This window comes from Microcaecilia unicolor, chromosome 11 (genome assembly GCF_901765095.1).
Source record: "Microcaecilia unicolor chromosome 11, aMicUni1.1, whole genome shotgun sequence".
NCBI lineage: Eukaryota > Metazoa > Chordata > Amphibia > Gymnophiona > Siphonopidae > Microcaecilia > Microcaecilia unicolor.
The window spans coordinates 2,169,022-2,196,962 of NC_044041.1; the positions used below are offsets into that span (position 1 = coordinate 2,169,022).

The 27,941-nt window shown below is 45.5% G+C and overlaps 1 protein-coding gene across 1 annotated transcript in view; it reads left to right on the forward strand.

Annotated features, from left to right (window-relative positions):
- The first annotated feature begins 3,697 nt into the window (after positions 1–3,697).
- Positions 3,698–27,941, forward strand: part of LOC115479607 (coiled-coil domain-containing protein 117-like) — a 47,478-nt gene continuing 23,234 nt past the window's right edge. The window contains exon 1 of the mRNA XM_030217628.1: positions 3,698–3,999. Coding sequence (XP_030073488.1) covers positions 3,827–3,999 — 173 coding nt within the window. The 5' untranslated portion in view covers positions 3,698–3,826. The remainder of the gene's footprint in view (positions 4,000–27,941) is intronic.

Genomic DNA, 27,941 nt, shown 5'->3' on the forward strand with positions numbered 1-27,941 from the left:
TGTTTGTGCCTACTGATGGACTTATACTTATGCACTCTACCTCTGCTTTTGGCTGTTTAGCCATACTTTATTACTGCACTGGACATTCGTGCCTTATCCAGTTTTACTGTTTACTAACGAAAGAAGTTTGCTGTTTACTAATGTAAGGACAGAATGCAGGATTATTAGACTTATAGCTTGTAACAGTAGTTTGCAAGGCCTATACAAGACCAGCTTGCACGTAGCAACGCGACCTTGGAGGGTGCTGACACCCCCTGCATTCCTGAGCCGAACCTTATCTCCTGTGCTAGAAAGGAGCATTGTGTGTGTGTGTGAAGAATAAGCTGCTAAGTTTCGTTTTTCTTGCCAGTATCATTTCGCTGTTATGACGTGTGTACGTACTGGGACTACAATTTTGTACTGTAAGAACTACAATTGTTTACTGTGCATGCCAAATGTGATGTGTAAGGGGCCTAGTGCGCAGGCCCAGTAGGGAAGTATAATTGTAAGTGTCAGGTGATTCGCGACACACAGTGTCCCGAGACTACTCGGTACTGTTCACTTGCTAGCAATAAAGTTGCCTTGTTTGGAACCAAAGTTTGCCTTTCGTCTCCTGATTTCCCACCTGTTTCAATATGGCTCCAGAAAAAGGAGGACGGATTGAGCCAGCCGGGTTTTACTTCCATTGCTTTCCATTGAAAGCAATGGAAGTAAAACCCGGCTGGCTCAATTACTTCCATTGAAAGCAATGGAAGTAAAACCTGGCTGGCTGAATCCGTCCTCCTTTTTCTGGAGCCATATGGAACCCTAGTCATGTTAAATGTAAGCCACATTGAACCAAAACTCCTTTTTGAATAACTGTGAGATAGAAGTATAAATAAATAAACAAATCAACAGTGCAGGCCTCAATAGTGATCCCTGAGGGCTAGGGTTACCATATTTGTAGATACAAAAAAAGAGGAGAAAAAAATGTAAATGGTTACCAACCTTGCTAAAGAAATATTTAATAGTAGCAAATGTGTAAATGACTTTTATTTAATAAACACACATCAAACAGTGACTGTACAGCAGCAGAGAATAATGTACTTTTCAAAAACTTCCAGATCTGAGTTTGACTGAGGCTGAGCCCAAGTGTGCTTATCAGAAGAGCGGATGTCCCTCAACAACTTTGGCTGGCTTCTGAGATACGTGTGAAAGTCTTTGAATGACTTATGCTTAAAAAGGCAGTTAATAAATCCCAATAAGTAAATAAAGTTGTGCTACTACACAAACAAAATTCCTTTGACAGACTCAACCAGCAGGGAAACAGAGAGGAGATCAGCAGTGCCTTTTTGTCTCCTTAAGTCTAATCTGAGTTCCTTCCTCCACAACATTTTGTTCTTGTCTAAAGGCATTTCGATGGTGTCCCATCTGGTGTGCCAAAAGATAGGTACACAGTGTTGCACCTTTATCCCCAATAATACAGCTCCAGATGGATCAATTACCAGAGCTTTAGAAGGCTTAACCTCACTGTCACAAGAGTTGGCAGAAAACTCTGGCGTTGATACATCCTGGACAGGTTGGATGGATAGAGCGTTTGGTAAATGGAAAACATTTATCATTTCAGCGGCCACGACTATAATCATAGTGGTAGCAATTTTTGTTTTAGTAGGATGTTGCATAATCCCTTGTGCTAGAGGCTTAGTAGAACGCTTAATTGAAACCGCAATAATGAAAAAGACAACAGCAGGACAATATGCCCTGTACGAAAATCTCCTTCCCAACACCACAGGAGATAACACATTGGACTATCTCCCTCTGAGAAGAACCAATCGCTATGCAACTGTTGGATACACTGGAGAGATGTCTGCAACTGTATAATCAGATAATAGCACACAGGGATATAATATAACCATATAAAGCTTTATAAGATGATGTGATAAATTGTGCAAAGCTATGCAAATGTATAATTAAGATATAATCAGTATATAACCAAAGAATTTTTGATTGATAGCAATGTATATATAGTCACATAGATAAGAATAAGATAAAATCTGTATATTAAAAGGTTGAAGAAAAATAATATTATAGTAACTATAAGTTTTAGTAGGATTGACATAATTGAAGTGCTGCCAAGATGATAATTTCAAACCGAAAACTAAACAAATTGTACCAGTTGATCTTAAGACTCAGATAATTTGATGGCCTCATAGAATACCTTCTGGAACGGATGGTACCAAGGTACGTTAACCCTGGTGTCACCCTATGGGATAGGGTGAAGAGGGGAATGTTAATATATGGCCTGGCTTTAAGGCTACCACTGGAATAGTGATGGCCAAAGCTATGCAGCCTAAAACAACTGAAAAAGTACTGACTAGGCCAAACAACAAGTAAATGATTTAATATTTGAGAATCTGCAAAAAGCAGGTCTGAACAATGAGTCCTGCCACAAATTGGTACAATTTTTAAATCAAATACAGCACCTGTAATGAAAGAATGATGGATCAGATGAATAAAATGGGGCTTATTATTTTTGTATAAAATGATACAGAGGTCATACAGAGTTCATAAGATGGTATGAAAAGTATTGCAACAGGGAGATGTGACACTGGTATCTCAACCGCAAGATAAGAAAAACAACTTGTTCCCAAAACATGCTGATAAGACCGCATGGGAAAGTATCATCTCAGAAATTGAGAGCAAGGTATCTCACCATGTACTTCTATGGAGAGGTTTGTGTATAAAAGAGGGGAGATTTTGCCTTAGTTTCGGAGTCCTCCCCAACGCTTCTCTCAGACGGCAGGGCGCTGTGCAGATGAACCCAGAATCTGTCTGATGTCTGTATTTGTATCAACTTGAAGACTTGTCTTTGGGTAAGGAATAAAATGTACCTATCTATTTAAACCTATCTCTGTCTTTATTTTTATTGATTCTATCTTCTCTTTACCTTACATTTAGCCTACAAGGTAGATCCCATACAAGTGACACTCAGTTTTGGACAGAAAGCAGTAGTTATGGGAATTAGTTCTCAATTACGGCTCCTAATGCCACCCCAGAACAGACCCCCTTGTGATTGGGTGACAATGGAGGTCAGGGAAACTATACAGAACCTGTTATATGAAATAAGTACCTTTAGTCCCCCGGTGTGAAAGGAGCAGAAAGAGGTCTTTAGAAAAGGGGTAATAAAAACACTGACTAATAGGCCAGAGATGATTTAGGGTATCTGAGAGTAGGTGTGTTAAATAGTCACATAAAAGAAAAAGAGGACATTTTCCTAAAAATTAAAAAAAACCTAGAGGACATATCTGAACAAGTCCAAAAGGAGGACATGTCCTCTTAAAAGACTGAGCCCTGATGGCCAGCACGTGGTTAACAGCAAAACCAGAGAAAAATGTGGAATTAAACTAAGACTGTGGCAGTTATTGGGCCTCTGCAGCTGGAATAGAAAGTGTATAATGCAAAGTGCTGGTACATGTATATATAAGTGGTGTAAAATCAGCAACGATTCCACTACAGCCCGTCTCGTTGTTTTCATTTTCTCCTCTTGGCTTGCTATATGGCGTTATTTTATTCGATCAATGTTCAGGACTACAAGTCCCAGAATCCTCCGAGGGACGCGTGCGCCGTAGACGGACGCTGCCGCACGCGGCGCTACGTCATTCCGCGGCCGCTCGTTTCCGGCGCGGTAGAATGCCGCGTGCTGCTGAGGTGCCCCGGAAGAAGTCCTTCGTGGCGGCCGCACTGCAGGGCCGCGCGCGCGCTTTCTTTTGCTTCATTTTTTACCTCACGGCGCAGCAGCGGCCGCAGCTGGAGATTTCGAGCGGCTACGGCTTAAGTGACCGGAAGTCGTCGTCTTCATGAACTGGCCATGGCCGGCGGCGGGAACGGCGGCGGCTACTTTGACGTGCGGGAGCGCCCTTACCTCAGCCCCCCCGTGGCCAACGCGGGCACGTTCGGCGGCGGCGGCGGGGTCGTCTGGGCGGGGGCGCGCATAGACTGTGGGAGCGCGGCCAGGCTGACCCCTGCCCTTTCCTCCCCGGGGTAAGGAGGCCCGCGAGGGGGGGAGGGAGGAGGGACATCACGTGACGTCCAGCTGGAGACATCATAACCGTCCTTTTAGCTATACAAAGATCAGGACCTTAATCCCACCCACACAATGGACAAGAAGGGTTTTCATAGTAGGACAGAAGGTCCCAGAACTTATCCTAGACATAAGCAGTGCATTTCCCCCATTTTAATAACGGCTTATTCTTATCTGCTTTTCTTTACAAAACTACAGTGACGGAGCAGGGGCGTAGCCAGACAACAGATTTTGGGTGGGCACCAAGTGTTTTCCCCCCATAAAAAATAAATCTCAACTGGTGGGGAAAACGCTTCTTTCCACCTTGGCAGCAGGAATGCGCAGGTGCCGGTGTCGTGGAGAGTAGCGTTTCCGTTACCATCAGGGGGAAATCTTCAGCTGGCGGAGCTTGGGATTCCCACCAGTTACCACTAAGCATGTGCTACTGTTGGGTGGGCCTGAGCCATAAATGGGTGGGCCCTGGCCCACCCAAGCCCACCTGTGGCTACGCCACTGTGACGGAGCCATGGTTCCTGGGCTCCCCAAGGTCTGCTGGTTTGGTTGGTGGGGTCCCCCTCCTGCGGTGGTATTCGCCCCCACATTGCCTGCCCTGCTTTCCCCCTCCCCGTGCACATGCACATTTTTAGTGAAATTGAGTGTGCATGAGCTTCTTGCATGCTAAACTTCAGTAAAAGGAGCGTGTGCGCTTTTGGTAGGGAAAGCAGGACAGGCAGTGTGGAGGCAAATGTCGCCATAGGAAAGCTGCTGGAGGGGCTTGGGAACCCCTGCCAGCCCAGGTATGTGGGGTTATGGCAGGTGTCAAGAGTGGTAGGGAGGCGGTGCAAAATCTGCCCCCCTCCCCACACACACACTTTGGGCTCATGCCCCCTCCCAAATCAAGGGCTGGGAAATTATCCAAATCTTTTTTTAATCCCTGCTAAACTAAGGTCTTTTAACAAATTCTCTGGCAACGAATTCCAGAATTCATTTACATGTTGAGTGAAGAAATATTTTGTCTGGTTTGTTTTACATTTACTACTTAGTAGCTTCATTGCATGTCCCCTAGTCCTAGTATTTTTGGAAAGAGTAAACAAGTAATTAATGTCTACCTGTTTTGCTCCACTCTGTATTTTTTAGACCTCTATTATATTTGGAGCCTAGTTCTACATAATTTGACTAGCAAACACAAAATGATAATAGCTAAATAGCTAGTGTACCTGAATGTAACTCACCTTGAGCTGCTACTGAAAAAAGGTGTAAGCCAAATCCAAATAAATTTGATGGCAGTATTTAAAACCATAGGTTGTGTTTTGTTTTGGGGTTTTGTTTTTTTTAAAGGTGATTAGAAAGTACGAACATTTTTGTCAACTGTGTATAACTTAGTCTGCAGCAAGGTAGATTAAACATAGGAAGAACTTTATTACTGTTAGTATTATAAAAGAGCCCCTGGATTTAGTGGTTCTGTTATTAATAAAAACTTATCCCACCATTTCCAATGTTCAGTGGGTTACAGTCTTACATACACGATATCAGACAAAAAAACAATCTATCAGAAAAAAAGCTAAAATAAAAATCGTACTGTAAAATAAAATGTTTACATAGAAACATTCACAAATAAGAGGAATTATATTTTCCTTAGTTTCCCACAGATTAGTTCAGAACTTGTGGGTTATGTCCGTCAACCAGCAGATGGAGACAGATAGTAGTTCTTTGTGATTCATCCCTTAAGGGTGCAATGTAATCCTCCACCAGATGGAGGATGGCTTAACCATACAACTTCTAGATGGATCAGCTCCTGATCCAGTTTGGTAACTGAGATTCAGTTGAGCTTGTGGGTACCTTTTAGATTGTAAGCTCTGTCGAGCAGGGACTGTCTCTTCATGTTCAAGTGTACAGCACTGCGTACGTCTAGTAGCGCTATAGAAATGATAAGTAGTAGTACCTTTTAAGGTTGAGGCACCATACAGTTCAGAGATTCTGAGCTTCCTACCCCCTTCCCTGGTGTGTATGAGGCTTTTGTTCTGAATGCTGAGATTCAGCATGTAGCAGGGAGAAGCAGTATACTGTATAAAAATATTGGAAATATAGCATAGCTGTGACTTGGAATTCCCTCACCGTTCCTGCCTGCCAGAATATTGAGAGCAGCAAATCAGCTGTGAGTACAGTAAATCCTCTCAATTGTATTTGTCTGTGTAGGCTTATTTCTCTTCATAGGCAGCTCCTTGGCGCTAGTGACCTGCTCTGCCTTTGCTTGAGGGGATTTCTACATTTTCACTCAGCAAGTGTGGGAGGGTGGCATCAGGGGGTTTGTAAGGATTTTAGTGTCCTCTTCATGGATGCGACTTACGGCTTTACACTGCTTAGCTGGCATACCCTTGTGGATATGTGTTTGCTTGTTTTTTTTTTCTTTTGAAAATATCTGTATTAGTTCAGAGCTGAGGTGCAGCAGACAGAAACAGAGGTCCAAGCAAAAACAATGCCAATACAAAGAAATGCAGGTCTCCAAGTAAGGTGATACCAACTGCAGGTAATCAATGACATAAATAAGTTACAATACCCTGAGAAAAAAATACATCACCCCTCCCTGAATGTTTTCAATGCACAAAAACACACAGACAAACAAAGCAAACAACCCAATTAAAACCTCCTGCTCTCCCTCAATATACTCTACACCTGTCGCAGATACCTCAATCTCGATTGTGTCCCTCCTCTCCAGTGTTCCCAGGTGCAAACAGAGATATCGTTCCCAGATATCTCAGTATTGGCGCTGCTTGAGTGAAATAGGATCCACTCCGCTTTTTAATTGAAATAGGATCCACTCTGCCATCTCATGCATAGCTGTATACCACACCCTAACCAGCAGGTCCTTCTGGTCAGCCCATGACTGCAATATACATTTCTTAACATGCAGAACAGTTGGGGAAGGTTGGTATCTGGATTGGGTTGCTGATGCTTTCTTTCAATCATTGTGGAGCTGCAGTTCAATATTCCGGAGGAAGTTAGAACTGTCTTGGGGGAAGCGACAGGCACAGATGTCTGTTTCATATTTTGAGGTGAGCTGTGCTTCAGTGTTCATTCATGCCTTTTTTTAAACAGTCTTTTCATAGAGCGCCATTACAGCATTCCAATGCAGTTGCAGGATAAGCTCTGGTCCTATTCACCAGAAAGAGATCCTGTTTCACATGAGTTGTTATTTTTGAATTCCATTAAAAGACGGAGAGCTCTCGGCCTATAGTGCTCCCCCTTTCTATATTCAGTTAGAGGGATGAACTTGATATACCGCCTTTCTGTGGTACAACCAAAGTGATTTACATATTCTATGCAGGTACTTTCTCTGTCCTACTGGGCTTACAATCTAGGTTTTTGTACCTGGTGCAGTGAAGGGTTAGGCGACTTGCACAGGGTCACAAGGAGCAGCACTGAGCATCAAACCCAATTCTCCAGGTTCTCAGCCCATTGCACTAACCATTAGGCTACTCCTAATAATTCTGGCAGCCTGCTTCTGTTGGAGGGCCTAAGGGACTGCTCAGATATAAGTTCTACTCCTGTGGGAATTCTGTGCAAAAAAACTGAAAATTGTTCACAATATTTGAAAATTCTGCACACTTGATTTGTAAATTCTTTGTGCAGAATTTCTCCATTGTAAGGATGTCATCTCCCCACCAGGCATAAAATACCCCCTACAATGACCACCCTCACCCCCAAAGCAGTTTCCCATGCACCTTACTGCAGACCTCCATCTTATTCCCATGGCGCGTAACCCCCCCCCCCCCAATCCATCTTTTCATCCAGCCCAGCCCCCCCCCCCCGCTCATCTATGGGGGTTTTTTTTCCCAGGCCCCCAACTCTCCCTCCCTGCACACTCACTGCTTCAGCGCAGCAGGAGGAGGAGCTGCACCTGAGTGTATCAAGGCTGCTTCCTGCATCTCCACCATCCCAAGCCTGACTGTTCCTTTGAGCCTCACAGGCCTTCGTATGGCCGCACAGCTTAAAGGTAGTGCCGTGGACCGATGCAGTAGAGGGGGAAGCAGCCCAACATGCGGCTGTACAACTCCTCCTCTTGCTGCGCTGGAGCAGTGAGTGCAGGGAGGGAGGGAGGCAGCTGGAAAGCAGATCACAGAATTCTGCAGAGGTGGGGTACTCTGCACAAATTCTGTATTGCACAGTAGTGTAGAATTCCCCCAGGAGTAAAGTTCTTTCCTGTCCCCTATACTGGAGAATTGATTCCATTCATTCAGGCTGTAGTTGCCTTCCGGTACCTTGTTGCATCCATTAAGTTATGTGTGCCCTTTTGTTGGGGTTAGTGATACGGAGATAGTATGGTCTTTCTCATATCCTAGGTGTTTGGTTTGGGCTGTTAGCATTGGCCTTCCGTCATCCGATGGGTCCTTTCTTTTTCTTCCTTTGCTTCTCATTTGCATCAGTTGAGTTACATTCTGTCTGCACTTTTGTCTGTGTTTAGAGGAGGCAGCGTTAGCCTGTTCTTTTCTCAGCAGGATCTGTGGTACTTCTATGTTTCTTCATCATGTGGGCTGCAGTCTCTTAGCAGGGACATTTTCTGGGATTTGCATTTCTGCTGTCATCATGTAATACATTGCTGTTTAGAATTTTCAGCTATGTTCCATCAGCTGTGCGAAGCCCAGTTCTGAGCTCCATTTCAGTGGGTTGCATTGTGATTTGTTTTGACTGCATTTTTCTTTCAGGTAGTTTTCGTCCTGAAACTATTAGGCATATTTAGTGGCGAAGTTTCTGCTATTTTCTCCTTATGGTCTTATCCATGCTAGACTACATCTTTCCTCTTCTAGAGTGTACCTCTCGCCTACCTTATAGGATTAGCAAAATAGTGGTTTTCATGGAATTGCTTTACTTTCAGTGCCACCCAGCATATTCTACTTTTGTCTCAGATTCACTACCAGTTACTCAGGGCTGGGGCAGCGGATAGTGGTGCCCTGAGCCAACTTGATTTGGCAGCACCCCACCCTCTCCTCATTGCATTGCTTCCGTCGCCTCCTCCCTCCTCCTGCAGGTTTGGCATATCTCTCTCCCTTGACCAGCATCTGTTCACTTCCACCCCATCCAGTCTCCCTTGCCCCCCCCCCCCTATGGGTGAGGGCACTGCTCCCTCACTTCTCTCACTCCCCGTGGTCAAGTGAGAAGGGAGGAGGAAAGACAACCTGTAGACCAGGTGAGGTCAGAAGCTGGGTATTTTGGTGCCCTGGACGCCTTGCCACTTGTGTTTCATCTGTGCCTCAACCTTGAATTTGGCAGTGCGTAACTGTTCAGTATCAAGCGTTGTTATCCGCACAGCGTCACCTGTGCTTTGACACACACAATTCAGTTTCATAGTATGTATTCAGCTAGGTTCCTCAGCACTGGGCGTTGGTCTATAGTCCTTACCTGTATACAATCTGTTGTGCTTACCCACACATGTTCTAACTATACTTAGCCTCCCAAATTCACGTGCTCATTCTTTCAGACCCACTGGAGATTTTCATCACATTCAGCTGTGTTTCTCTTCTCTTGGTCAGCTCTGCTTCAAATTGCAGTTGTAGCTGAGATTTCCCTCGGAACAGCTTAGTTTGTCCTCCAGAATCAATGGTTCTTGACTTCACAGAATTCATTCAGATTAATCTTGCAAGTCAATTGGGCTTGCCTCAAACTGTTGGATATACCTTTGCATAGTGAACAGTGATTAACCTCTCACAGCATTGGTTGTACTTAACATCAGCAATCAACTGGACTTACCCTTAGAAGCTCTTTTTCAGAATCAGCTGAGTTTAACTTCCAGGATTTGACTAGGCTTCTCGAGAATTTGGTTTTGATTATTCCCAAAGAATCAGCAATAAACTTCTTAGATTTAGCTGGTCTTCATGTCACAGATTCAGGTGGATTAACCTCACATCTTAGGTTGGTTTTAAATCATATGGTTAGAAGGGGTTGACTTGTTAGGATAAACTAACATCTAACTTCGCAGAATCAGCTGGCTTTTGTCTCATAGACTAAAGGGCATTTAGCCTTGTAGAGTCAGTGGAGCTTAACCACACACATTTCATTCTTCTGTATCATCGGGTGAGTAGTCTTCTGGAATAAACTACTACTACTACTACTAATCATTTCTAAAGCGCTACTAGACGTACGCAGCTCTGTACACTTGAACATGAAGAGACAGTCCCTGCTCGACAGAGCTTACAATCTAATTAGGACAGACAAACAAGAGATATGGGAATATTAAAGTGAGGATGATAAAATAAGGGTTCTGAATAAGTGAATAAGGGTTAGGAGTTAAAAGCAGCATCAAAAAGGTGGGCTTTTAGCTTAGATTTGAAGACTGCCAGAGATGGAGCTTGATGTACCGGCTCAGGAAGTCTATTCCAGGCATATGGTGCAGCAAGATGAAAGGAATGGAGTCTGGAGTTAGCAGTGGAGGAGAAGGGTGCAGATAAGAGAGATTTACCCAGTGAACGGAGTTCCCAGGGAGGAATGTAGGGAGAGATGAGAGTGGATAGGTACTGAGGAGCTGCAGAGTAAATGCACTTATAGGTCAATAAGAGGAGTTTGAACTGTATGCGGAAATGGATAGGAAGCCAGTGAAGTGACTTGAGGAGAGGGCTAATATGAGCATAAGACACTAGCGGAATATTAGTCGTGCAGCAGAATTTTGAACAGATTGAAGGGGAGAGAGATGGCTAAGTGGGAGACCCTTGAGAAGCAAGTTGCAATAGTCTAAGCAAGAGGTGATAAGAGTGTGGATGAGGGTTCTGGTGGTGTGTTCAGAAAGAAAAGGGTGAATTTTGCTGATTATTATAGAGAAAGAAACGACAGGTTTTAGCAGTCTGTTGAATATGTGCAGAGAAGGAGAGGGAGGAGCTGAAGATGACCCCAAGGTTACGAGCTGATGAGACAGGAAGGATGAGAGTGTTATCCACAGAAATAGAGAATGGGGGAAGAGGAGAGGTTGGTTTAGGGGGAAAGATAAGAGGCTCAGTCTTGGTCATGTTTAGTTTCAGATGGTGCTGAGACATCCAGGCAGCAATGTCAGACATTGGCCTGGATTTCAGCTGAGATTTCTGGTGTGGAGAGGTAGACCTGGGAGTCATCAGCGTGAAGATGACACTGAAAACCATGGGATGAGATCAGAGTACCAAGGGAAGAAGTATAGATGGAGAAAAGAAGAATAAAGAATATCTTGTCTTTGTTAAGTTCATGCTGCTTTCACCTCATAACATCAGCTGTGCTTCAGCTTGTCAGTGTCAGTAGTAACTCAACTTGTCAATGCAAGCGGTGCCTCAGTTGGCCATTACCATGATGCTGCCTTGTTACTACCAATGATACTTAGTTTCCTGGTCCTTAATACAGACTAAACTTCCAGTCTTTTATAAGTAATGTCTTTCTGATACTCAGTATCACCTGTGACTCACCATCATGATGTCTGATAGACTGCAGCTTCGCATTGTTATTGGTTCCTTAGACCTCAGTACTTCAGTTGGCAATTAGTCTAAAGTTCTCTGCTGCAGTGGCGTACCAAGGGGGGGGGGGCAGTGGGGGCGGTCTGCCCCGGGTGCACGCCACTGGGGGGTGTCGCGGTGTGCGCCTGTGGGCTCCATGTTCGCTACGCTAACTTCGCTGGTTCGCTGCAGCTCTCTTCCTCTGCCCCGGAACAGGTTACTTCCTGTTCTGGGGTAGAGGGAGCTGCAGCGAACCAGCGAAGTTAGCGTAGCGAACTTGGAGCCCACAGGTGCGCGCCGCGGCACCTCCCCCAGCGGCGTGCACCCGGGGGGGGGGGGGTGCATCGGTGATCCGCCCCGGGCGCCAGCGAGGGTAGGAACGCCACTGCTCTGCTGTACTTCTCTTTTGTAGTACCAGCCATACTTCAGTCTGTTTCAGACCATCTGTGTGTTTTGTTTTTAGCTTTATAGAGCCTAATTTTTTCACATCTCTTCCTCTGGTCTATATCACCTGTGCTTCAGCCTAGCGATATCTTTTCTGCTGATGCCTTTCAATGTCTTTGTGACCTCAGCCTCTGTTTCTGCTGTACTTTGGCTGCCTATTTCATTTTCATTCATTTATTATACTTTCTTTTTTTTTTATATTTGTTTATTGGTTTTCAAAAATAAACAACCTCAACTGATACAAGCTTCTGGTAAAATTATTACATCAACTACATACAAACAAAAAAGATCATACAGCTCAGATGTTCATTTCCTTTCCACTTCAATTCTTCCCCCCTCCCCCCCCCCCACTCGGGTGTATATCATCCTGCCTCATCCCACTCCTTTCCATTGTTCATACGCATCCCATATTTTTTGAAACTTTTGAAGCTGACCTTTTCGCAATGCCGTCAATTTTGACATTTGATACAGGTAATGTAGCCTGCCCATCACCACCTGCATGGCTGGGGTCTCCTGCTGCTTCCAAGCCCGAGCGAGCGCCAATTTCGCTGCTCCAAAGACATGGATGACCAGCTTATGACTATGTATGGGGCTCTTTCCAGGTCTTACATGCAGAAGACAATTCTCGGCCGTTTTCGGATAGCTAATCTCAGTCATTTCCTTCACCCTGTCCAAAATCATTTATTATACTTTCTATACTGCCTTTGCTAACTGGCAGACCAAGGCGGTGCACAGACTTAAAACTTTATAAAATAAATCAGTAGGGAAAACTACAATAATTGATAGGAAAGATAAATTTGGACATATGAGGAGCATTCTGTAAGGGGAGGTGGAAAGAAGGAGGGACTTTGGCAGGGGTAAAGAAGTTCAGGGAAAGGGAACAAGGGTGGGTTGGTCTAGCAGCTTGGTACGATATACCTCAAGGGGGGTTGAAAACCAGAGTAAAAAGCCATGTCTTGAAGTTGATCTTAAAGTGCTTCAGTGACTGTTCAACACAGAGTGATAGGGGCATAGAGTTCCAAAGAAAGGGCGCAGCGAAAAAGAAAGCTCGGTATCTAGTAGATTCGAGAATAGCCTGTTTTGGAAGAGCTAAGTGGCGGTCGTTGAGGGACCAAAGCAAATGAGATGGCGAGTAGGGAATGGTGAGCGAAGATAAGTTAGCCTAGTGCTTGTGGCATCGCAAACTCTTGGTATTAAAGGTATTTCCTTTCCATGTTCATTTTTTTTCTGTAATGCCTACAGCTTCCCTATACTTTGGGAACTGCTTGCTACATCATACAAGTTGTGGACTGATCTGTGGGATGCCAAAGAAGGAAAAATTCTTACCTGATGATAATTTTCTTTTAGCCCCAACAGATCAGTCCAGAAGCTTGCCCTATTTTGGTTTTCACAGTGGATTTTTATGGGTTTCGTGTACCAGGTCTATTTTCTGAAAAGAGCACATTCTTCCCAGGAGAGTCTGGGAGACATTTTCAGCACCTTCAGGTTGATTATGCAAAACAAAACAGATTGTCGACAGGTCTTTGTTCTGAAGAGGCTTTATATTCTGATCGGTAGAGTTCTAGTTACTACTTTATATGAGAAACTGTATTTATCATTTCACTTCAGTCTTTCATGCCTCAGTTGCATATCATTGTCAGTGATCTCACATACCACTTTAAATGCTTGGCTCTGTGTCAGTTGTCTTCAATACCTTTTTTATTTATTTATTGCATTTGTATCCCACATTTTCCCACCTATTTGCAGGCTCAATGTGGCTTACAATGCTCCGTTATGGCTTTCGCCATTCCAGAGTTGAAGAAAACAATTGGTGTTTCATAAAGATCATGGATAACATAATAGAATTAAGTAAACAGATATAGGAAGAAAACAGTTCAGCATTTAAGGTAAAGTGATAATGTGTTACATTTACAGTTCTTGATCGTTGTGGTATGCTTTATCTTGTTGGGCAGACTGGATGAACCATACAGCTCTTTATCTGCCGTCATCTACTAGGTTACTATCAGGAATATTTTCGAAAGAGAAGGGCGCCCATCTTCCGACACAAATCGGGAGATGGGCGTCCCTCTCTCAGGGTTGTCCAAATCAGCACAATCGAAAGCCAATCTTGGGCGCCCCCAGCCGCAGTCCGCCACGGGGACAACTTTGGTCAGACATCTGTGAGCAATTCATATTATTATCTACTTTGTATATTATATGTTTATAGCGCATGCGCTGATTTCGATCTATGAGTTCCATTGCTTTATCGTTTGAAATACTGAGTTCTTGGGTTGCATGGTACCTTTAAGGGGGTGAATCATGAAGAGCTACTTTGTTTCTCTGTCTTCATCCACTGGTCGAGGGACATAACCTACAAGTTTTGAACTGATCTGTTGGGAGTAAAGGAAATAAAATTATCAGGTAAGACATAATTGTTCCTTCAGCATGATCTATACCATCTACCATTAACACAAGAATATGCAAATTGGAACAAATGTAGCTTCAAGTGCTTTCTAAATTTCATAGTATTTGAAATTAACCACAAATTTAGTGACAGAGCATTCCATAATGCTGGAGCTGCCAGAGAGAAGATATATTACGGGCCTGTCATGCATTTTTCAGATTTGGTATGTCTAATAAGCAATGATTTTCAGATCTTAAAGTTCTAGATGGTAGTGTGGCTAGTGTTATAGCAACGTCATTATTCAAAGCTTTGTGTACTAGTAACAAAACTTTGAATTTGGTGTGATAGCCTGATTATTGCAAACAGTCCATATCAAGTAGAACGGAATACAAATGCTGAGGTGTTATTAAAAAATAAACATGTCTATAAATTAGAACCACAAACATAAATCTGTAGGCCTGAAAAAAACTAATCTCAAACTCAATTTCAATCTGTTTTTTTTTAACTCGGAAGCTAAAGTAGAAGCTTCCACTCTAGATGAAAGAAAACTTTCCAGATGCATTGCGTCCAGAAAAATATAGGAATTGTTTCCAGATGTGACCAGCACTTACAGGGAAATTTCAAAAAGAAGGTCCCTTCTGCAGCCAAGACCTTAGGCCTTAGCTGCAAGAAGGCCTTATGCCTCGACTGAGCAGGCATGGACACATCCAGGAACATATATATAATCTATCCACAGAAAGTTATATTTTTCTTAGGAAAATGAGACTTCAAGACCTGCCTTTGTTTTTGCACCACTGAGTCCAGTAACACCAATAAGGTAGCTCTCTTAACACATTTTCCTGAGATGACTTGAGGAATTTGGTCAAATTAAATTATCAGAGTTCAAAACATAGTCCCCTTCTTGATTAACTATCTTAGTACTTTTTAAATTCAAAAGCAAGTTGCAAAACATCTCTGATACTTCTTAAACAATTCCAAGGTGGATAAATAATGGGTAAGTGGAAAGTTTTTAATAGTCTCAGATTGCAAACTGAGAAAGCATTTTTCAGTGCTTTCATCTGTAATGATAGACTATTCTTAGTCGATGCAGTCAAAACTGATTGACAAACAGCAAAAACCTTGATGTTTTTTTCAGCAGTAGTCAACCTTGTATCATGCTCAGCAAACTTGGCTGAAGTCTCCTCAATGAATTTACTATGCAATAAAAGATTATCTTGTAAATTCGTATTCGTTCTAGTAATTGCCACAAAGACATCTTTCAAGGAAATAACCTGCTTATCCATTGTTAACATCGAGAAGTCCTTCAGTGTCTTATATGTACTCAGTGTCTTATATGTACTCAGTACTCCCCTTACGCTCCTACCCGTAACCTCCGCTCACAGGACAAATCCCTCCTCTCAGTACCCTTCTCCACCACTGCCAACTCCAGGCTCCGCCCTTTCTGCCTCACCTTAACCCTATGCTTGGAATAAACTCCCTGAGCCCATACGCCAAGCCCCCTCCCTGCCCATCTTCAAATCCTTGCTCAAAGCCCACCTCTTCAATGTCGCTTTCGGCACCTAACCATTGTACCTCTATCCAGGAAATCTAGACTGCCCCCAATTTGATTGACTGCACTTTTTGTCCTTTAGATTGTAAGCTCCTTTGAGCAGGGACTTTCCTTCTTTGTTAGATTGTACAGTGCTGCGTAACCCTGGTAGTGCTTTAGAAATGTTAAATAGTAGTAGTAATTAAAGGAACCTTAACTATAGAAAATGACCCATTATCTGGAGAAGAGAAAAAAGGACCCTCTAACGGGGAATCCCCAAAGGGTACCACGCCTACATGACCAGGAGTATCAACCAACTCTCGCTACACAACAGGTTGTGGGGGTGAAGTTCTACCCCCAGAAGACAGAAGCATCCTGAGAGGGAGTAGTACTTATCCTAGAAGATGGTAATTCCATAGGTCCCTTCACTACAACCGGAGCATTCTTTTTCCCTCCTTTCCGTTTCCCCATTGAAGCAGAGCAGATTCCCACACTCCTCAGGTGCTCCTTGATGTGGACTTGTTTGCAATAATGTGGAATTTAATTATTTTTCTTTTTTTGTTTACTTTTTGCATATTTCTGAATCAGTGATTTCTTTGTAATAATGAGTAGAGAGGTGTGGTAGCCTTGTTAGTCCACTTTTAAAGGTAATCATTAGAAATAAAACAAAATAAAACATGGAAAAGAAAATAAGATGATACCTTTTTTATTGGACATAATACATTTATTGATTAGCTTTCAAAGGTTGCCCTTCTTCGTCAGATCGGAAATAAGCAAATGTTGGTAGATGACAGTATATATATGTGAAATATCAAAGCATTTCGGTGACAGTCTGAGGGTGGATAGGTGAGAGACAGGAAGAGTCAGGTGGATGAGGGACAGGGAGATATGCATGGAGATAGGAGGGTGACTTCCCAGGTCTAGCCCCTTCTTTGGCCGTTTTCAAGTCCAAACTTACCCACCTCTTTACCACTGCTTTTGACTCCTAACCACTGTTCATTTGCCCTGTCCTTTTATCCTCACCTCTTTATTTCCTTACCCTTAATTGTTCTGTCTGTCTGCCTGTCTTATCTAGATTTTAAGCTCTTTGAGCAGGGACTGTCTTTTTTGTGTATGGTGTACAGCGCTGCGTATACCTTGTAGCGCTATAGAAATGATAAGTAGTAGTAGTAGTGACAAAGCAGTACAATTTTGTGGTTTATAATTGGCTAGAAAACCCAGATCTTTAAGTCCTGTCTGGTGGGTGTCAAAATATTTAATCATTCTGACTTCAAAGGTCTTACGTTTCTGTATTGTTTTGAAGTTCCCTTTCAGGATTCTTACCATGAAATCACTGGTACAGTGTTCTGGTTTTGTAAAGTGCTGCCCCACAGAGGTGACATCCTGGTTGGTACTAGCATTTTTCATATGGTGTCTATGTAAATTAAATCTCTTCTTTAGCATCTGACTTGTTTCTCCAATGTAGCAGCCTTCGTTGCATTTTTTGCACTGAATGATATATACCACGTTGGAAGATGAGCACGTGAAAGATTCCTTAATGTTGAATATTTTTCCTTCCAATGTGGTATATATCATTCCGTGTAAAAAAATGCAACGAAGGCTGATTTAATTTACATAGACACCATGTGAAAAATGTTAGTACCAATCAGGATGCCACCTCTGTGGGGCAGCACTTTAGAAAACCAGAACACTGTACCAGTTATTTCATGGTAAGAATCCTGAAAGGGAACTTTAAAACAATACAGGAACGTAAGACCTTTGATTGATTAAATATATATTTTTTTAAATTTAAAGACGTCTTTATTAGGCATCGATAAATAATACAATACATATGTAACACAATGCAGAACCGTTTAGTCTGGTACAAACAATGTACATAACTAGCACCCAAAAGGTATCAACATAATATCAATGCTAGGACAGAAACTTATTATACTTCAATTTTTATCCAATTTTTGTGATTTTGAACTCCCCTTCCCCCCTCACTCCCTCCCCCCTCCCCCCCATCTATTCCCTACAGCCACCCATCCATCAACCAACACATCTTTCAACCAGGGCACCTTTGTAAGAAGGGTTCCCAAACGCTTTTCCATTTAGGCATGGTTTTCCGTTTCACGGCAGTCAGTCTTTCCATCTCACACATATATCTTACTTTGGTAATCCATCTTCCCATCGGGGGCACCAGCGGGGATTTCCAACTTTGCGCTAAATTTATTTGGGCTGCATGTAGAGCACACCTTGTCAGTAGCCACTGGTCAGACGTTAGACCTGCCGGCCTGGATCCAAGCAAGAGAATGATTAAATATTTTGACACCCACCAGACAGGACTTAACAAAGATCTGGGTTTTCTAGCCCATTATAAACCATAAAATTGTACTGCTTTGTCACCCTCCTGTCTTCATGAATATCTCCCTGTCCCTCATCCACCCGACTCTTCCTGTCTCTCACCTACCCACCCTCATCCTATTAGATTGTCACTGCAATGCTTTGATGTTTCACTTATATATACTGTCATCTACCAACATTTGCTTATTTCTGATCTGACGAAGAGGGGCAACCCTTGAAAGCTAATCAAGAAATGTATTAAGTTACGTCCAATAAAAAAGGTATCATCTTATTTTCTTTTCCATGTTTTATTTATTTATTTGTTACATTTGTACCCCACATTTTCCCACCTATTGGCAGGCTCAATGTGGCTTACATAGTACCGTAATGGCATTCGCCAATTCGGTTGATAACAAATGCAAGGTTATATTGTGGTCTAATGAGGTAGGTGTGTATCAGGCAACATGAGGGTCGAAGGGAATGTAGATTGTATATTTCAATATTTCTATTGATTACCTTTGTAATAATTAAAATTCTTAATAAGAAAAAAATTGATAGCCAGTGCAGCGATTGCAATATTTTTGAGTCAAAATGTCTTCCTCCCATTAATACTCTAGCTACAGCATTCTGTGCCATCTGCAAAGGTCTGAGTTGACAGCAGGTAAACCAACATAATCATTACAAAAATCAAATTGAGCACATACGTACATTTCTAAAACTCAGGGTTTCAAATGATATAAGCTTAATAACCTTAGTCCCCCACCCCCACCCCATTTTATAAACACGTAAAGCAATAGGATACTTGATCGTTAGCTGGGAATCTAATATAAGACCCAGATCTCTCAGACCTCAAAACAGTAATACAACTATTTCAGTAGACAGCCTTGGTAGATCTTTGTACAAACATGATCTTTCTTTTCCATATTAAGGCAAAGTTTATTTGCTAACATCCGTCTTTGAATTGTACGAAAGTGTAATACCACTAACTCTAGAGTTAGTCATTGAAGTATCAATAGGAACAAAAAACTGTAAATCTGTGTAGATCTTATATTTTACTCCCAGACCTGATAATAGTTGACAAGTTGAACGTACAAATTAAATACTTTACTGCCCACTGCAATGTTTAGTGTTTTCCTAGGTAGGCTCCCTTCCTTCCTAACTCTGGAACTTACTGCTATTATTTTGTGGTAGAATTGCCTTATAGGTCTTGGGTGACTTTTGTAGGGTTTTGTATTAATTCACAATATGGTAATGGGATTTGGATTTAGCTCACACCTTTCTCAGTAGTAGCTCAAGGTGAGTTACATTCAGCTACTCTAGGTATTTTCCTATTCCTGGAAGGCTTTAGTTTATTTGTACCTGAGGCAATGGAAAATTAAGTGAATTGTCCAACTGGCAGCAGGATTTTAACCCTGGTTGTCTATTTATTATGTTTATCACATATTCTAAACATGTTTGGTAGCTCTATAATAAACTAAAAGCCAGCAGATCTGAAGCTTGGTGACCGTTTGACAGTGTAACTATTGGATTTCTGTTACGATGCTGTGAACACCACTGTTCAAAGAGCCAACAGGAAGATGCTGGACTGGAGGGGGACTTGGGCTAACTGGGAGCCAATGTTACTATACCTGCACATAATACTTCACATACTTTTCTGTTTACTACATTGTATTTTGATGCATTGTTCTAGTTTTTATGGCACATCATTCTCTGGAGTGTATTCAGTGTGAATGTTACTGTTCATACGAGAGGGGATGGGGTGGGAAATCAACTGATAACTGCGCCAGCGCAACAAGGTCTTTCCTTGCTATTTTGAAAAGTGACCCGTTGTCCATTTACACCCCCACCCCAAGGACTTTAACTTGCCCCTCTTTAGGCTCCCCAAATGTCTGAGTAAATGACTGCCTATGGTGGAATGGAAAGCAGTGGCTTTCCTCTGGCCTAACTTATGGACTTTACCTCCTGAAACTTACCCAGAGGCGAAGAGCAGTATATCAAGTTTAATAAACCCTAGTCCAAACATTTTTTTTTATTTTTAAAGCCCTGAGTGAAAATTTTTTTCCTCGTTTGAAAAAGTATTACTATGTAACTTCATGGCCTTTCTTTGTACTTTTCTTTTTAAAATGTAAATAGTCTATTCCATATCATCAAGCTGATCAATCCATAGACTGGTGGGTTGTGTCCATCTACCAGCAGGTGGAGATAGAGAGCAAACTTTTGCCTCCCTATACAGTGGGGGAAATAAGTATTTGATCCCTTGCTGATTTTGTAAGTTTGCCCACTGACAAAGACATGAGCAGCCCATAATTGAAGGGTAGGTTATTGGTAACAGTGAGAGATAGCACATCACAAATTAAATCCGGAAAATCACATTGTGGAAAGTATATGAATTTATTTGCATTCTGCAGAGGGAAATAAGTATTTGATCCCCCACCAACCAGTAAGAGATCTGGCCCCTACAGACCAGGTAGATGCTCCAAATCAACTCGTTACCTGCATGACAGACAGCTGTCGGCAATGGTCACCTGTATGAAAGACACCTGTCCACAGACTCAGTGAATCAGTCAGACTCTAACCTCTACAAAATGGCCAAGAGCAAGGAGCTGTCTAAGGATGTCAGGGACAAGATCATACACCTGCACAAGGCTGGAATGGGCTACAAAACCATCAGTAAGACGCTGGGCGAGAAGGAGACAACTGTTGGTGCCATAGTAAGAAAATGGAAGAAGTACAAAATGACTGTCAATCGACAAAGATCTGGGGCTCCACGCAAAATCTCACCTCGTGGGGTATCCTTGATCATGAGGAAGGTTAGAAATCAGCCTACAACTACAAGGGGGGAACTTGTCAATGATCTCAAGGCAGCTGGGACCACTGTCACCACGAAAACCATTGGTAACACATTACGACATAACGGATTGCAATCCTGCAGTGCCCGCAAGGTCCCCCTGCTCCGGAAGGCACATGTGACGGCCCGTCTGAAGTTTGCCAGTGAACACCTGGATGATGCCGAGAGTGATTGGGAGAAGGTGCTGTGGTCAGATGAGACAAAAATTGAGCTCTTTGGCATGAACTCAACTCGCCGTGTTTGGAGGAAGAGAAATGCTGCCTATGACCCAAAGAACACCGTCCCCACTGTCAAGCATGGAGGTGGAAATGTTATGTTTTGGGGGTGTTTCTCTGCTAAGGGCACAGGACTACTTCACCGCATCAATGGGAGAATGGATGGGGCCATGTACCGTACAATTCTGAGTGACAACCTCCTTCCCTCCTCCAGGGCCTTAAAAATGGGTCGTGGCTGGGTCTTCCAGCACGACAATGACCCAAAACATACAGCCAAGGCAACAAAGGAGTGGCTCAGGAAGAAGCACATTAGGGTCATGGAGTGGCCTAGCCAGTCACCAGACCTTAATCCCATTGAAAACTTATGGAGGGAGCTGAAGCTGCGAGTTGCCAAGCGACAGCCCAGAACTCTTAATGATTTAGAGATGATCTGCAAAGAGGAGTGGACCAAAATTCCTCCTGACATGTGTGCAAACCTCATCATCAACTACAGAAGATGTCTGACCGCTGTGCTTGCCAACAAGGGTTTTGCCACCAAGTATTAGGTCTTGTTTGCCAGAGGGATTAAATACTTATTTCCCTCTGCAGAATGCAAATAAATTCATATACTTTCTACAATGTGATTTTCCAGATTTAATTTGTGATGTGCTATCTCTCACTGTTACCAATAACCTACCCTTCAATTATGGGCTGCTCATGTCTTTGTCAGTGGGCAAACTTACAAAATCAGCAAGGGATCAAATACTTATTTCCCCCACTGTATGTGGTCATGTGCTGCCGGAAACTCCCCAGTATGTTCTCTATCTCAGCAGGTGGTGGTCACACACAGCAGCAGCTCTGGCTAGGCCTCCAAGCCTAATCCTTAGGTTTTGTTGAGGCCTGGGGTTGAGGGCTCTTTTGAGCAAGTGCAAACCTGGTGGTGCCAGGTCCCTCCTTTTCTCCCCCCTCCCGCTGGCTCCGTTTAAAAAAAAAAAAAAAAAAAAATTTTTAAACGTCTTTAAAGGCGTTTAATTCGACGTTTCTTTAAACGTTCATTGCAGCTACTCACTGGGACACCAGTTCGTTACAGCTCGGAGCGGCAAGCAGGTAATTTTACCTTTTTATAGCGGGCAGGGGGTTCCCCGATTCTTCTCCTCGTGGCATATGGCGTCGGAGGGCGAGGGCGCAAAGGGTCGCTCCCCGGATCGCTGGAGCGCTTCTAGAGGGGATGCGGGGGTTTTACAACCTGATTCGCCCTTGATGGGTGACAGTTTAGTGACCGATGAATGTCCCGGTCGTTCCTCCGGCGTGGCGGTTTTTTCCCGCCATAAACGCCCATCCCCCGCTCCTCGCCTCCGCCATCTTGGCCGGCCACGCGGCTCGGACGGCTTCTTCGTGGGCCGCCCTTGAGGTTGGAGACATTAATGCCATGAACGCCCTTAATTTGGGCGACGGCACAAAGCGGCTAAAGTTAAGCGCCGTTCTTCCCGCGCGGCTCCTTCGCGGAGTTTCGCGCCGGACGCCATTTTGGATGCGCAGCATGCTCTCCCCCGCTATTGCGAGCGCCGGTTGAGAGTGCGTCTAGGGCTGTTGCCCAGGCTGCGGAAGTGCACAGTCTGGGGGGTTTCTCCCCCGAGTTTGTTTTGCTGCTGCATCAGGCTTTCCTCATGCAAAACGCTGCCCCTGCTCCCTCTTCTGATAAAGAGGTTGAGGTTCCCAGAGGTAAACGCCCTCGGGTTGATTTCCAGGCCTTGGAGGACTTTGTCTCCTCCGATGTAGATGAGGGCAGCGTGTCTGAGGTCTCCCAACGGTCCTTTGCGGATTCCTTGGAGGAGATAGATCCCCGCTCGGATGGAGCGGATGACCCCTCTGCAGCGCGGCTTTTTAGCCCAGAGGATTTGCCCAACCTGTTGTTACAGGCCATGGACACTTTGAAGATTTCCTCTCCGGAGGACGTCTCTCCCTCAGCCCCTGTTGGCTCTGCCATTATGCTGGGGACGAAGCGCCCGCCTAGATCCTTCCACGTGCATGATGCCATGCACACCTTAATTGCGGCTCAATGGGATGTCCCGGAAACGAGCCTTAAAGTGGCTAGGGCTATGTCCCGCCTCTATCCTTTGGCTGTGAGTGAACGTGAGGCCTATCTGTGGCCTACCGTGGATTCTTTAATCACTGCGGTGACTAAGAAAACGACGTTGCCGGTGGAAGGTGGCACGGCCCTAAAGGACGCCCAAGACAGAAGATTGGAGGCGGCCTTAAGGTCGTCCTTTGAGGCAGCTGCTTTAAGTTTGCAGGCCTCAGTTTGCGGCTCCTATGTGGCCAGGGCGTGCCTGACTATGGTGCAGCGGGCTTCCCCCTCGGATCTTTCCTTGAGGGCTGATTGGCCGGCCCTGGAATCGGGCTTAGCCCATTTGGCAGACTTGCTGTATGATGTCTTGAGAGCCTCAGCTAAAGGCATGGCTCAGACAGTCTCTGCGCGGCGGTGGCTTTGGCTGAAACATTGGTCTGCTGACCACGCCTCTAAATCCCGCCTGGCTAGATTGCCTTTTAAAGGCAAGCTGCTCTTTGGGGTCGAGCTGGACAAAATCGTGACCTCTCGGCACGTCTAAGGGCAAGAAATTACCAGAGGTCAGGGCTCGGGCTAGTACTCGTCCCGGTACCTCCAGAGGACGGTTGCTGGAAGCCCGTCGGTACCGCCCGGGCAAGTCGGGTTCCTCTGCCCCCTCTTCCTTCAAGAGGAATTTCTCCCCCAAGCAGCATTCCTTTCGCAGAGACCGCCGTCCCGGAGGTGCTCCCTCCGGTCCTCCCCCAGGGTCTCGTACCCAATGACGGGGCCTTGGTCCACGCCCCAGTGCAGATTGGAGGACGGCTGTCCTCGTTTCTGGGCGAGTGGACCACTATAACTTCAGACGCGTGGGTGCTGGAAGTCATCAGAGACGGCTACAAGCTAGAGTTCTGCCAACCCTTAAGAGACGGGTTTGTACTCTCTCCCTGCAAGTCTCCGGTCAAGCTGTGGCAGTGCAGCAGACCTTGGACAACCTGATCCGCCTGGGTGCGGTCGTTCCGGTGCCAAAAAATCAGATTGGCAAGGGACGTTACTCCATTTTCTTTGTGGTTCCAAAGAAAGGAGGTTCTGTCCGGCCTATCCTCGACCTCAAAGGGGTCAATCGGGCCTGGAAAGTGAGGCACTTTCGCATGGAGACTCTCCGCTCTGTTATAGCGGCAGTGAAGGCAGGAGAGTTCTTGGCTTCCTTGGACATCAAGGAAGCGTACCTGCATATTCCCATCTGGCCTCCTCTCCAACGCTTTCTGCGTTTTACAGTCCTGAGACGACACTTCCAGTTCAGAGCCCTCCCTTTCGGGTTGGCTACTGCTCCGCGGACCTTTTCCAAAGTAATGGGGGTCATAGCGGCCTTCCTGCTAAAGGAAGGAGTACAAGTCCATCCTTATCTGGACGACTGGTTGATCCGAGCCCCCTCTTATGCAGAGTGCGGCAAAGCTATGGACCGGGTAGTTGCTCTTGTGAGCTCCCGGGGATGGATCATCAACTGGAAGAAGAGCCAGCTGCGCCCGACTCAGTCCCTGGAGTATCTGGGAGTTCGATTCGACACCCAAGTGGGCAGAGTGTTCCTGCCAGACAATCGGATTGTCAAGCTTCAGGCTCAGGTGGACTAGTTCCTAGTAGCCTCTCCTATTCGGGCTTGGGACTACGTGCAGCTGTTGGGCTCTATGACGGCCACGATGGAAGTAGTGCCCTGGGCCAGGGCTCATATGAGACCACTACAGCTATCTCTGCTGCTGCGCTGGACTCCGATGTCGGAGGATTATGCTGTGCGCCTTCCCGTGGACCCAGCAGTGCGCAAGGCGCTGAGCTGGTGGACGCAGACAGACAAGTTGTCTGCAGGATTGCCTCTGGTGACCCCGGAGTGGATTGTCGTCACGACAGACGCCTCTTTGATGGGCTGGGGAGCCCACTGCTTGGGAAGGACAGCGCAGGGGCTCTAGTCTCCTGCAGAGGCAAGTGGTCTATCAACCTCCTGGAACTCAGAGCCATTCGGTTGGTGTTATTGGAGTTCATCCCGGTACTGGTGTTGTAGCCTGTACGGGTCCTGTCGGACAATGCCACGGCTGTGGCCTATATCAACCGCCAGGGAGGTACCAAGAGCGCCCCTCTAGCCAAGGAGGCTATGAGTCTTTGCCAGGGGGCGGAAGCGAACCTGGAGCAGCTTTCAGCGGCCCGCATTGCCGGAGTCATGAATGTCAAGGCGGACTTTCTCAGTCGCCATACCTTGGAGCCCGGAGAGTGGCAACTATCTGCTCAGGCGTTCTTGGACATCACGAAGCGCTGGGGCCAGCCGAGCCTAGATCTGATGGCGTCATCGGCCAATTGCCAAGTGCCGCGCTTTTTCAGCAGAGGACGGGACCCTCGATCCCTGGGAGTAGATGCTCTTCTCCAACAGTGGCCGACACAAGAGCTCCTCTGTGTTCCCGCCCTGGCCCATGTTGGGCAGGGTGCTAGACCGGGTGGCAAAGCATCCCGGCGGGGTAATCCTGGTGGGTCCGGATTGGCCCAGACGTCCCTGGTATGCGGACTTGATCAGGCTCTCAGTCGACGATCCTCTGCGGCTGTCAGTGGAGCAGGGCCTGTTACATCAGGGTCCCGTGGTGATGGAGGATCCCTCTCCCTTTGGTCTTACGGCCTGGCTATTGAGCGGCAGCGTCTGAGGAAGAAGGGCTTCTCAGACAAGGTCATCGCCACTATGCTGAGAGCGAGGAAGCGCTCTACTTCTACTGCTTACGCCAGGGTTTGGCGTATCTTTGCAGCATGGTGTGAAGCAGGCTCACTTTCTCCCTTCACTGCTCCAATTTCTTCAGTGTTGGCGTTCCTGCAAGAAGGTCTGGAGAAAGGCCTGTCGCTCAGTTCCCTTAAAGTCCAGGTAGCGGCTCTGGCTTGCTTCAGGGGCCGCCTGAAGGGTGCTTCCCTGGCTTCGCAGCCAGATGTGGTGCGCTTTCTCAAGGGAGTTAATCACCTGCGCCCTCCTCTGCACTCAGTGGTGCCTGCGTGGAATCTCAACCTGGTGCTAAGAGCATTGCAGAAGCCGCCTTTTGAACCCTTGTCGAGGGCATCTCTGAAAGACCTGACGTTGAAAGCAGTCTTTTTGGTGGCTATCACTTCAGCCAGAAGAGTTTCCGAGCTCCAGGCGCTCTCATGTCGAGAGCCTTTTCTGCAGTTCACTGAGGCAGGAGTGACTATTCGCACAGTGCCTTCCTTCCTGCCCAAGATTGTTTCTCGCTTCCATGTGAATCAGCAGCTCTGTCTCCCTTCCTTTCGTAGGGAGGACTACCCAGAGGAGTACTCCGCTCTTGAATATCTGGATGTGAGACGAGTCATCATCAGATACTTGGAAGTGACCAATGATTTCCGGAAATCGGATCATCTGTTTGTCCTGTTTGCAGGTCCTCGTAAGGGTCTGCAGGCTGCTAAGCCTACAGTGGCAAGATGGGTCAAGGAAGCCATTGCAGCGGCTTATGTGGCCGCGGGGAAGGTGCCGCCTATCCAGCTGAAGGCTCACTCCACGAGAGCTCAGGCGGCCTCGATGGCAGAGGCCGGATCCGTCTCCTTGGAAGAGATATGCAAGGCGGCAACGGGGGCTTCGGCTCATACATTCTCCAAGCATTACCGTTTGACTGTGGCTGCACGGGCGGAGGCCCGGTTTGGAGCTTCAGTGTTGAGGTCAGGGATTTCTATGTCCCGCCCTGGGTGAGTACTGCTTCGGTACATCCCACCAGTCTATGGATTGATCAGCTTGATGATATGGAAGGTAAAATTATGTATAATCATACCTGATAATTTTCTTTCCATTAATCATAGCTGATCAATCCATAGCCCCTCCCAGATATCTGTACTGTTTATATTCTGGTTGAATTTTAGGTTCAAGTTTAGCCTTCAGTTACTTCAGGAGGACTTCGTGTTCAAGTTCTTCTTTCACTTGGATTCTTCAAGAGTTGAGACGAGTTTGTGTTACAGTGAGCTGCTGCATTCCTCTCCCCTCCGTTTTACGGGGCTGGATTGAGACATAAATTCTGCCGGCACTCCCTCCCGCTTCGTGCGGCTGTAGGGCAGCTTTGTACCCCTCCCGCTTCGGCGGTGTTAGGGTCAGTCAGCTCCTCCCGCGGTTGCGGTTGCAGGATAAGCCAGATCCCCCCCGCATCGGCGGGTGTGGTGTCCCTCCCCCGCTCCGCGGGGATGAGCTGGACGGATTCCCCTCCCCCACTTGTGTGGGGATGAGCTGGGTTAATTCCCCTCCCCCGTTTCGGCGGTGGTGAGCTGGGCAGAGTGTCCCTTCGTGGGTGTAATTCTCTAAGTGCTGAGTCCTGCGGATGGAGCTTTGATATCGACATACTGAGGAGTTTCCGGCAGCACATGACCACATATAGGGAGGCAAAAGTTTGCTCTCTATCTCCACCTGCTGGTAGATGGACACAACCCACCAGTCTATGGATTGATCAGCTATGATTAATGGAAAGAAAATTATCAGGTATGATTATACATAATTTTACCTTGTTTACTCATTCTGTCCACTCAGGATTTTGTAGACCTCCATCATATCCCCTCTCATCTGTCTTGTCTCCTAATCTCTTAAGCCTTTCCTCCTATGGTTGTCCTGCTTTTGACTTGGAACCCCCCCCCCCCCCCAAAGGGGGGGGGGGGTCCACGTACCTTCCACAGGGAAAGAGTAAAAAAAAAAAAAAACC